Source organism: Toxorhynchites rutilus, chromosome 3 (genome assembly GCF_029784135.1).
Source record: "Toxorhynchites rutilus septentrionalis strain SRP chromosome 3, ASM2978413v1, whole genome shotgun sequence".
NCBI classification, from domain to species: Eukaryota; Metazoa; Arthropoda; class Insecta; order Diptera; family Culicidae; genus Toxorhynchites; species Toxorhynchites rutilus.
In genome coordinates this window covers 134,390,965-134,403,055 of record NC_073746.1, presented here as the reverse complement: position 1 = coordinate 134,403,055, position 12,091 = coordinate 134,390,965, and the positions used below count along the sequence as shown (strand labels likewise).

Genomic DNA, 12,091 nt, shown 5'->3' with positions numbered 1-12,091 from the left:
GATCTTCAGATTTTTAGATTTTGGATGTTTAGATTTTTAGAATTTCAGTTTTCAAATTTTTTGGGTTTTTAGATTTCTATATTTTAAATTTTTAGATTTTTCAAGATTTCCAGATTTTTGCTCTTTAGATTTTTAGATTTTAAAATTTTTTAGATCCTTAGATTTTTTAGATTATTAGATTTTTAGGGCTTCAGATTTTTGGGTTTTAAGATTTTTAGATTTTTATATTCATATTATTTGCTTAGAACTTTGCTTTCCGGGATCGTTCTAACAATCGTTTCCGGAATAGCACCGACACCGAGATTGCTAAATCGGTGAGTGGAAAAACACCATCACTATCTCGCATCATCAGCGAGCAAGGAGAAGTTAACTTAGCATCCGATCTGTTTATGAGTTCAATATGTAGAACGGCAGCTTTTCCTCTCCTTAAAAACTATGGGTGGGTTATACCTAAGATATAACCGCAACGTTGATATAGGACTACCGTGAGTTCAAAACTCAGGGCCCTCAATTGGCCATCTTTGTGTTGTTACAGAATAACTACGTCCACGCAACAATCATCATCGATGGAGATCGATCCACGGTCGAAATAAGATCGATTTAGCCTGCTGCTCTGCTCTACAAGAAACATCGGATCAACTGTCTCCGCTGTCCGGTGGTCTAACTGAACAATGGAAGAACAGAAGGAATACTCTTACGCCTAAATGGCTACTGTGTAAATGTACCATATGGAATGGTATAAAAGGGAATACTCTTACGCCGAAAAATGGCAACTGTGTAATGTGCTAACTATAGATATGATAAACATGTGACACGTACACGATTAAAATTCGATTCTGTTACAGCTAAAATGCTAATGAGCCTAAAATTAACGAATGAGAGAAAAAAAACTATATCTAGGCTTTCTTGAATCTACAAAAATCCTCGAATAAATCAAATGGTTCCTATAAGATGAAAGGTTGCGATGAAAAGTCGAAGTTATACAATAAATCAGAGATTATTACTGTAAGCGATGATGATTTATTTACGGATCAAATCTATCGATTGATTCGTCGTTTGTTACAATTCCAACGAAAAATTGCATTGTGTACCTATGAAATTAACACTATTGCTCATCATCTCAGTGCAAATCAATGAAAATTTATTCTATTCCCCCTAACATTGCACATGGATATCAATCGCTGGGGCGGAGGTGTAAAATGATGCTGAAGTTCATCTTTGCGCGAACTGAAGGTGATAATAGTTATCACATGCGTTGTGCAACCTTCGCCGTTAGCTATGCACATCTTGGACTTCTTTTGGATCTATAAAAGCGAATAATAGCACTTGAATAGTTACAGTATCAATATAGTCGGCCAGCTACGTTATAAAGCAGATTTATTTCACCGTTCACAATGAAATTGTTCGTAGTTCTATTTGTGACGCTGTTCGCGGTTGTTTTCTCGGCACCGCAGGGACCCACTCCGGTGCCAATTGTGAGTGAAAATTCCGCCATACAGCCTGACGGTAGCTTCCAATATTCTTTCGAAACCGGAGATGGAATAAAGGCCCAGAATCAGGGATCGTTTAAGAAAGTCCATGTGTCGAAGGCTGACGGCAGTGGAACCGAAGAGGTACAGGCACTCGTTCAAACCGGAAGCTTTTCCTATCCGTCACCTGACGGGAGCCACATCGAGTTGAAGTATACCGCCGATGAGAACGGATTCCAACCTGAGGGAGCCCATCTGCCTGTGGTAACCCACGCCTGAAGGACACGTTCAATTGAAACACATCACGAATACTCACAACAACAATGAGTTAGGAATGACTACAAATACAGAATCGAGCTTTTCTATTTAGACCACTCCAAATATTCGCAATATCAATCGCAATGTATGCTACTAAAATTAAACGCATTCAAGTTTATTCCACTCTCAATCCCCCCAAATCAGTGTATCCCAACAATCGCTAAAATGTTTTGACAAATACCGCTCAATTCAAGTTAACGATCGTTTGGTCAAGTTGACCTCAAGTCAGCCGCGTGATTGCTGCACTTGTTCATCTCTGGAGAATACACTAGACCCTCAGCATCAATATTTACATCCACATAACAGATTCGATCGTTCCTCATTTCTCAGTTGAAATAGGCCAGCTACTGAAAGAAAAAAAAAAACAACAACGATATATTACGCAAGTTGATTGCTGTATTTTCACTTCGTGCCGTGCCAGGCGGGTTAAATGAAACAATCAGCCGTAATATACACAGGCGCGAATGAAAACAAACAGAAGCCCCCGCCGATCCGACCCGGAGCAAGGCGCTTGAGATTTTACTGTATCGTAATGACAGCTGTTTGACGACTTTTTTCCTAGCCAACTGAAGTGCATTTGCATCAAGAGCAGTCTATTCAGAGCGTGGAACTATCAGAGGCTTAGCCGGATGGATAAGCTTGTTAGAACATTAAATTGATAAAATGTTTTCTTCCACCAAACAAATCAAAATCGAACCATTGAGATAATGTTTTACGGCCATACGCAGTTGAAATGTTTTGTGTTTAAGAACGGAGCATTTTCTTTTTGTGGCAGAATACGTCATGTAGAGGATTTCGATAGTTCAAAGAGTTTCCACTGTTTTTAGTCGTGAAAATTAATAGTTTATTAAAAAAAAATATAAATTTGAAGATATTCTTTGGAGCTAAGATTGAGAAGGTCGGTGCAAGTCTTATGGAGGGTGCTCACGTTGGTCAACGCGAATTGGTACAAAATGTCACTACTAGATCAACGAATTATAGTCCGTGAATTATTCAAACGAGCGTCATATAGTGTAAATTATTTGGGTTTTGGGAGTTAAAACAGTGCTAGAATAAGCATCTTCATACGAAATAGGAAGGCAAGTGGGTAGATCCTTCAATTCGTTGCTTCAAACGTTTTTCAAACCCGTCGCAGGTGGTACGCACGGCTCACATAGGCATTTCGTCCCAAAATCGGAGGATCACGACCTTGAATTGGTCCAAAGATACATTTCGCTCGTTTACCTTCGACAGCATATATGACCATACGAAGTAATACAAGGGGTTAGGTATTGTGGACCCTCTTTGGCCAAAAAGTCGGTCAAATTTTCTCGACACCAGTTTTATCCAGAATCACAGTATGAGAAGGCGCTCCGTCCTGCTGAAACATGTAATGATCATTCCGGTACAATTTTTTCATCGACATTCCGCATAATTTGGCTTCACTACATTCTGCGAAACATCCATTTTGTATTATAAAGTGTTACTTTAAACACCTTTCTCAATGCAACGAATCTATCTATCTGGGATATCCCTTGAACTGCAGGCCCATAATTTGTCGTTTTGGATACTGTAAGACTGACAAATAACATTTTTTCCGAGAACACCAAATGTTGTCCACCGTACCGTGATAGTAGGTAGTGTTGCCCTTTAAAACCGTTCGTTCTTCAAAGCTTACAAAACTCCATGAGTTTCACGTTCCTTAGAAGCTTAGAAGCCTGGCAACCCAATGGCAACCCAACCCAAATAAAATATATATAGAAGGTGCATTTGCATATGAAGTAAAATTCCGATTATACGCGAGCGTAACATGAGCACATTTATAACACATGTGAATTGGGGCTTTTTTTGGTATTAACAAGTTCTTCTGCATAGTAACTCGATCTTGATAATTCCTCAATATTTTCCTTCGTGGATCGTATTATTTTCACATATTTACGTTGGAGAGCCTTAACCCTTCTTTTCGTTGGACGAGGCATTTTGATTGAATGTAATACTTTTCCGTTTACTGTTTTTGAAAGCATAGGCAGTCGTGGCAGTGTTCCGAGCTCTGCAATACAATTTTCTTAACCAATGTTAAAGTTGCTAAAACTTTCATCATAGATCCATTAAACGTAAAAATAATAATTGTATTGATATCAACACAATTTTATTCTATTGATTTTCATGCCATGAAACGCCATGACTCAGGAATAACATTTTATCGAGTGGTTTTTATAGCTGGTTTCTGGCATCAGTGTCGAAAAAATAACGACGCTTTCACCAATACAAACAAAACCATTGCCGAAAATTGAAAAATGAAAATTTAACTTTCAGAGTACTAGCTCGAGTTTTCCTACGTTTTTCACTATACAGTGCGACAACAGATGAAGATTGAATATCTTGTGAGTAATCGATTAGAGTTTGGTTGATATTACTTGATGGGAAGTGTGCGAAAACGATCATTTTCTTCACACTCTTTCGCAAAATTATTGATTTTCCGGCGAGGGGTGAGGGAGGGAGATGAAAGAAATGAGCGCCATCGTGGCAGCCATTTGTGGCTAGCTTCTACCTTTACCTTAAGATGTCTGTCTTTACCTTTCTTCTTCTTCTTATACAACAGTTTTTTACAACAGTCTTCATATCCATATGCATAGATTTTCAAGCAATATGTAACAATATGAGTTTGAAAAAAATTGTTTTAATTTGAAAATTTTAACTTTTGAGAGCATACCATCCCTGTCATGTACAAAAGCTGAAAGAAACATTTTATGAGCATGAAGTAAATATAGAAATTATGAATGAAAATGAACTTGAATATATGAAATGAACATTTGATGTAATAGAGTAACGTGAAATTGTTCAGTAAGTATGATAAACGTATAAACTGTTCACTTTGAGATCGTGTATGCTGTCTTGCAAAAAAACAGCCAAAATTCTATGGCTCCTGCACGATCGGTGATGTCATATGTGTCGCTTTAGCTTCATGCATGGTATACGAAGTTCTGGAATATTTTGAATAACCAATTTCGAGGTTGTCCGGTCCAGTCCGACCATCTGCCAGATTATATAGCATTATGCAGCACAATGCATAATATATCCTTTATGCATTGAGATGAAAACTCGAAAAGATATACAAGAACCTTTCAGTTCGCCAATTTTATTAACTTTGGATGATCCCCAAATTATTAGGCGCTTGAAATTTCTAATAGTTTTGCTAATACAGTGTGTGTTTTAGAAGGGTGTGAAAATATGTATTGAAATAAAATACAGATAAATAGAAAAATAGTGTTATCTGCCATGAATTGGGATTCATTTAAAGAATAATTATTTTGACATTTTTATTTGAATACTACTTCGTTCCGCCCAAAATTGAGTTTTTGATATGGATACTTTAGAACATTGACGTTTTCTTATAAGGCGAGAGTTTGTGGGTCCAATCGCAAAACTCTTTATTGATTGAACTTCTAATTGGCCCTTATATTTTTCAGTATAAATCTCCTAATACTTCTACCAAAACTAGTCTTTATAATATTAGGTTGGGGAAAAAGTTATCCACTATTTTCTCGGTAGCTGGTTTTTGGTGACAAATATCTCGTGTAATATCGATCATACAATTTCAGGTTTACGCTCGTTGTAAAGGTGACATTTCACACTAAAAAAAATTCTTGCTGTTTTTTGTTAGTTCCATTCATTTGTGAGTTACAGGGTGCTAACAATGGAGGTCAACAAAGAGAAAATTCGGTACATTTTACACATTTTTTTATAAATGCGAAAATGCAAGCGAGGCCGCTATAATTGTGAATGGTGTTTATGGTGCCGATACTGCAACTATAAAATACGTGCATTTTAATTTATAAAAAAAAAATTGTTTTTTTTTTCATTTTTTTTGATTTTTTTTTCAGTGCAAAACATTAAATTAAGATCTCTACAGTCAACAAATGGACCGTTTGACGCTAGCGATTGATCAGAAAAGTCCAGAATTGGTCAACAGAAGAGGTGTTGTGTTCCATCATAACAACGCAAGGCCCCACAATTCAATTCAGCTTCATTGGGAAGTTTCAATGCATCCACCCTATAGTCCTAACCTGGCACCAATCGATTATCACCTTTTTATCGCACTGCAAAATTACACACTGAGATACACACTCTTTACAGATACACGGGCCGAAGGTTGTGCAGTCCCCTGATGATTCAACAAGAGCCAAAGGTTGTATCGCTCATGACAACTCTACACGAGCTGATGATTGCGCCGGCTAGTGATCATTCTATCCTGGGTTCCTCGAGTCGAGAAAGACGCACCACGCTAGATATGGGGTACAGACAAGGGGCGTTGCTGATTAACGATCAGCTGCATCTCAATAGGAAGCCAAATACTGGCAAATGTCGTATATTGTCAATATATGGCAACACTTAAACATATCTGGTGTTATACTTATCGCATCGGGTCATACTATACGGCTATTTAAAGATGACAATCTGTGCTACAAGTGTCGTTTTGACAGTGTTGTGATTGTCCTTTTCAGTCTCAAGTTATAGCGCGTCAAAGATGGAGTCCACCAAGCAAGAAATTCGCCATATTTTACGTTTTTACTACATGCGAGGTAAAACTGCAACGAAGGCGGCCGAAAAAAATCGTGTAGTTTATGGACCCGATGAAGTTGCCTTGGCAACAAGTTTGCGAACAAAACGGCACATATTTGATTTAAATTGGATAATTTTATGTATGTTAAATAAAGCGTCAAATTTCGATCAGAAATACGACATTTCTTTTTCCCCAACCCAATATATTGTGAACGTTTTATAATATTATTTTATAATTTTGTGTTTCTATTTTGAATTACAATTCGTATATTCGGATTTCTGATAAAGGATTGAAAACTCCCCAGTGAGACAGTTTCAAACTTCATTACTTTAACTCTATTCCAAATTCGAGATCTGAAGTGGATTGGTACATTTTCCAGAGTTTCGGTCTCAGATCTCAGATAATGAATGGAACTGCGTTTTTATGTGTTTGTTTTGCAGTTTAATCCACTACATATCAAGTATTCATCGACATAATATGCCGATGCATAAAATTGAGTGTTTGCGTGTTTCTTGATTCCATTTTAATTTTTGTATTCATTCTTTAATTCTTCAGTTCTTTAATTCATTGATTATTCAATTCTTTTTTTTTTAATTCTTTCATTCTTTGGCTTTATAATTCTTCCATTCCTTCATTATTCCCAAACATAACGCGGAGAGTAATTTCAACGAATAGTACGTACGATGAATAATAGAGTATAAAGATTTTTTTCGGTTACCTTTTCAGGTTTCCACAGTCCGAGATATGTATTGTAGATCCTTCTTATTGTAGAGGAGTTTCTCGGTGACCTTCTCAGGTTTCTCATAGATAACCTCCATTGTCGGGTGTCGAAATCATATGTAATCGTATCATATTCATTGTTATAATATTCTAGAAAGTATAGAATCGTACGTCCCGCAGTGTATTACCTTAAATAACTTCGATTTTTGAGATTTCGTTTCGTCGAGTAGTTTAGAGTTAGCGTTTACAGAATCACAACACTTACCGCAGTGAATCCTGATTTTTAACCTATCCCACTAACAAACATCCCTTCCATGATAAACGCTAGGAAACCACGCTATAGAGGCGACCCTTCTGGCCTTCGGGCGGCGAATATCATACTAACATTCCTTCCCTTCCTCTGGTGACAGTAAGGACGTTTTTTTTATTCTTTATTTTTGAGACTTTCAGCCTCCTGGGCTGGTTCGTCTCAGGCTGTAAGGACGTGGCCGGCGCCGTTATTGACCATTTTAAGCTCGAATCACCGAAAATTGCACAACGAGATTGATTTGCTAGTCCCAAGCGCCATTCTGTGTGTTCTTTATGCAATTTGATTGGTTCAGGTTTATCACGGAGAGCAACTACGAATTGTACAGTCTACCCAAGCTCAAGCTCAAGCTCAAAAGTAGTGGAAAAAGATCTGCATGGTGGGGTACGATTACGAGATTGAATCACTGTATAAAAATTGGCCAATTTGAATATGCAAAGAATACGAGAGAACCAAAAAATAGGGAAAGCATTTTTGTTTCGTGAGAATGTACTGGGTTATGTAGAGAAATCTGTAATTCAGAAACCGAGAGTTAGAAAAATTTCATTATTTGTGTGGAAATAAACCCTTCTTTATTTTAGATGACAGTATTGTTATATTCGTTTTAGAATTGAAGCAAAATCCGCTAAGAATCGAATGGTTTATTGTGATTTTTGAAAATGATGTTACGGGTGCCAAAATTTCGCATTTACCCATCATATGCCCACGTGTTGAGAACGATTTTCTGGAGAAGAGTAAACAAAATATGCCATTTGGCCGGTGTATTTAAAACGTGGAGAAAACATTTGCAACAGATAACTTTATTCAGTCATCCCATATGTTTTTCGCCCGCATTCTGCTGCATATAAGCTGCTGGATGAACAAACGACAAGACAACCTTGAAATTAGTTATTCAAAATATGTCACAATTCAGTAGAATATAGTTAAGTCTATAGCTGCACAGAAATGACATCACCGGTGATGTTGCAGTACACGAAATTTATGCTGGGCTTTCGTTAATATACAATAATTTATAATGGATTTTAAGTTACATTGTTGAACTTCTACTCATAACCAATAAAGCGATCATTAACTACATGGAGGAATTTAAATGGACAGAAGGTCAAATTGTTTGTGCATTTGTTCAGAATATTGGGCATTCTCATCACGAATGAATTCAATGAATTCGACAAAACTTATATTAGCATTGGACATATTTAAATCAATCGAATCGAATTGGGTATGTGTGGATCTTTTATGTATAAATTCGAAAATAAAACTGGTTTATTCATATACAACATATCACAGCTAAATGTCAAGAACCAACATATAAAGAACATCGGAATAAATATTCCCAGACATCTAGAAATCGATGATGAACACTATTAGTAGTGCTGGACAATACCAAAAAGTTGTACATTCATAAAAACCATTGAAACATCGTTTCATTGTTGGAGATTTCATAACCGCTATCTGTCATCTGCTAAAGTATCTCCCAATTATGATGAACTCCCGCGATGTCATTGACGCCGCCGCGTATTCAAAACTTCAACAGATATGTTGTTCTTCATTTCAAAATGCTGATCGCCAAAATGCTGACCACCTTGAAATTATTCATAATCAGCCGCATCATTGCTTTCTAGTTATCATTTTTGTTAATCGGAACTTTCGTGGCATCTTCTTCGCCGATTCGGAGAAACTCCCAGTGCTTTACCTAGTTTTGTAAAATTAACACTTCGTTCCAAGGTGAACAGGTCGCCTCGAGGGGGAGATTTTCTATATAAAAGATTCGTATTTGGGTGCTTGCCGTAGTACTATTAGATCATATTTCGTACGGTGAGCAGGACTAAAATTTAAGCCACAAACAAAAAATGAAACTCTGTGCAGTATTGTTGGCCATTGCTTGCGTAGCAATGGTATGCGCTGCACCCCAGCAGCGCCCCGAAGAGCCAGTGCCAATTCTGTCACAAAATGTGGATCGGTCCCCGGATGGTAGTTTCCGTTTCGACTTCGAATCGGGCAATGGCATCAAAGTTGAGGATCAGGGAGATATCCGAGTGCTGCAGGTGCAACGGGAGGATGGAAAGGGAACCGAGGAGGCCGTAGTTTCGGTGCAACGTGGAAGCTACTCGTATACCGCTCCCGATGGCACTCCGATCACTGTTCACTGGACGGCCGATGAGAACGGATTCCACGCCGAGGGTGACCATTTGCCAGTTGGGCCATAAGTGACTGAGTTATTGTGATAAAACTGAATTCGAAAGCGCGGTCAGCGAGGATGTTGTTGTGTTTGAATGTTTTGTGAAAATAAAGTGTGATGTGACAAACTGAACTTTTGATTTTTTATTGCACTATTTCCGTTTCCAAAACAATATTCTGAGTGAGAGTTATGAAATAAAACATTTCCCATGTGTTCTCAAGTGCGATGTGGAAACGTGGGTTCGTACCCACGATGCATATTGTCGTAAAGCATCGCCTAAATTATGCTCATGCTCTGGTGTCTAATAGTTCATACCAGCTCACAAGCCAGTATGTGATTTAAGGCTAAGGTGGAAGAAAGCCACAAATGGCAGCCACAATGGCGCTCATTTCTTTCATCTCCCTCACTTACCCCTCGCCCGAAAATCAATAATTTTGTGAAACAGTGTGAAGAAAATGATCGTTTTCGCACGCTTCCCATCAAGAAATATCAACCAAACTCTAATCGATTACTCACAAGATATTAAAGTCTCATCTGCTGTCGCACTGCATAGTGAAAAACGTCGGAAAATTCGAGCTAATGCTCTGAACGTTAAATTTTCATTTATCAATTTTCCGCAATGGTTTTGTTTATATTGGTGAAAGCATCGTTATTTTTTCGATACTGATGCCACACAATATAATCGAAACAATTAGAAAAACCACTCGATAAAATGTTATTCCTGAGTCATTGCGTTTAATGTCATGGAAATCAATAAAATAAAATTGTGTTGATATCAATACAATTATTATTTTTACGTTTAATGGGTCTATAATGTAAGCTTTAGCAACTTTCACATTGGTTAAGAAAATTGTATTGCTGAGCTCGGAACACTGCTACGGCTGCTTATGCTTTCAAAAATAGTAAACGGAAAAGTAATACATTCAATAAAAATGCCTCGGCCAACGAAGAGGAGGGTTAAGGCTCTTCAACATGAATATAAATTTGCTCATGTTACGCTCGCGTATAATCAGTATTTTACTTCATATGCAAATACACCTTCTTCATATAATTATAATTGCAACTGTTCATCGGAACACATCGTTCATACATTTTACTTTAGCATTGAATTGTAATTTTTTTCAAATGTATTCTAAGATTCGTGTCCAGGGATGCCAGGCGATTTTTTCAAATGTCTTCTCATGGTACGAAAAATGTCTTCAAATGTCTTCACAACCATGACAGTTTAACAGTAAAGTTTAATGACATATTCAATGTTTATTCTAATTGGTATTGTCATATGGCGCAATTCTTTGAGATTTTGAAGTTTACTTTAATAAATGTGAACAGTGAATATATTGCGTAACTGCGAACTAAATTTTATAAGTTTAGAAATGATAATAGTCTTGATAAACCGTTGATTGAATGTTCGTCTACAAAAACGGAACTGTAAAAACTCAATTTGTTAATTTCAGCTTTGTTTTGGTTGTGACTCAAACCATATCCATAAAACTAATTATTGAAACAGTTAGTAACCGGTAAACCTACGATTTGTGAAGTGATTGTTTGAAAGATCTTGATTAATCTACTTGAAGTTCTCCAGAATTTGAAGTAAAAGTGGTTTTGTTGCTGAATTTATTTTATATGCTTCTGGATTTTCTGCTTGGAAAGGTTTGAAAAAAGCAAGTGAATGACCCCAGGACAAAAATCTCCGTTGATTACTAAGAACAAAAGTAAACAAGTGCCATTGATAAAAAAAGCGAGCGAATGACACTGAAACAAAAACCTTTTGACTTCTTTTGACATTATTTTCGGCCAATAGTTAGAGTTTAATGGAAATAATATCTCTCAAAAACCCACGTACGCTATCATACTGAAATGTTTTCATATATTCCATAATATCTTCAAAATGTTTTCACAAAATCAAATGTCTTCACAGTAAGTCAAATGTCTTCAAAATGAAGACATGTCTTCAAATCTGGCATCTTTGCCCGTGTCAGTGAAGCGCCACACAGTCTTATAAGTGAATTGATCTATTTACATGTGCTTTACTCTTCTCTCACAAACACTATTATCCCATAAGAACACTTTCTTTTACCTATACTACTACAATGGCTTCCTTCCACCTTCACCTCAAGGAACGAGGAACGGGGCTCTTTTGGTATTAACAAGTTCTTCCGCACAGTAACTCGATGTTGATAATTTCTTAATATTTTCCTTCGTTGATCGTATTGTTTTCACATATTCATGTTGGAGAGCCTTAACCTGTCTCTTCGTTGACAAAGGCATTTTGGTTGAATGTAATACTTTTACTATTTTTGAAAGCATAGGCAGCCGTAGCAGTGTTCCGAGCTCTGCAATACAATTTTCTTAACCAATGTTAATGTTGCTAAAACTCTACAGACCCATTAAATGTAAAACAATGATTGTATTGATATCAACACAATTTTATTTTATTGATTTTCATTAGCTTATTTTTTCATTAGGGTGACCATTTCCATTTTAGGGTTGTTCGAAAAATAAACTTTTTCCTCTTTTTTCCAAAAATGACTTTTTCAAAAATTCATAACTTTCGA

At 36.9% G+C, this 12,091-nt stretch overlaps 3 protein-coding genes across 8 annotated transcripts in view; 2 read left to right on the top strand and 1 right to left on the bottom strand.

The window, feature by feature from the left end:
- Positions 1-12,091, bottom strand: part of LOC129775712 (uncharacterized) — a 63,532-nt gene that overhangs the window by 22,039 nt on the left and 29,402 nt on the right. The gene's annotated exons all lie outside the window — the stretch shown is intronic.
- On the top strand, positions 1,352-2,417 carry LOC129775714 (larval cuticle protein 65Ag1-like). The gene has a single exon (XM_055780751.1). It carries the CDS (start codon positions 1,395-1,397, stop codon positions 1,746-1,748), a length of 354 nt encoding a protein of 117 aa, XP_055636726.1. The 5' UTR covers positions 1,352-1,394; the 3' UTR covers positions 1,749-2,417.
- On the top strand, positions 9,165-9,668 carry LOC129775713 (larval cuticle protein 1-like). The gene has a single exon (XM_055780750.1). It carries the CDS (start codon positions 9,208-9,210, stop codon positions 9,562-9,564), a length of 357 nt encoding a protein of 118 aa, XP_055636725.1. The 5' UTR covers positions 9,165-9,207; the 3' UTR covers positions 9,565-9,668.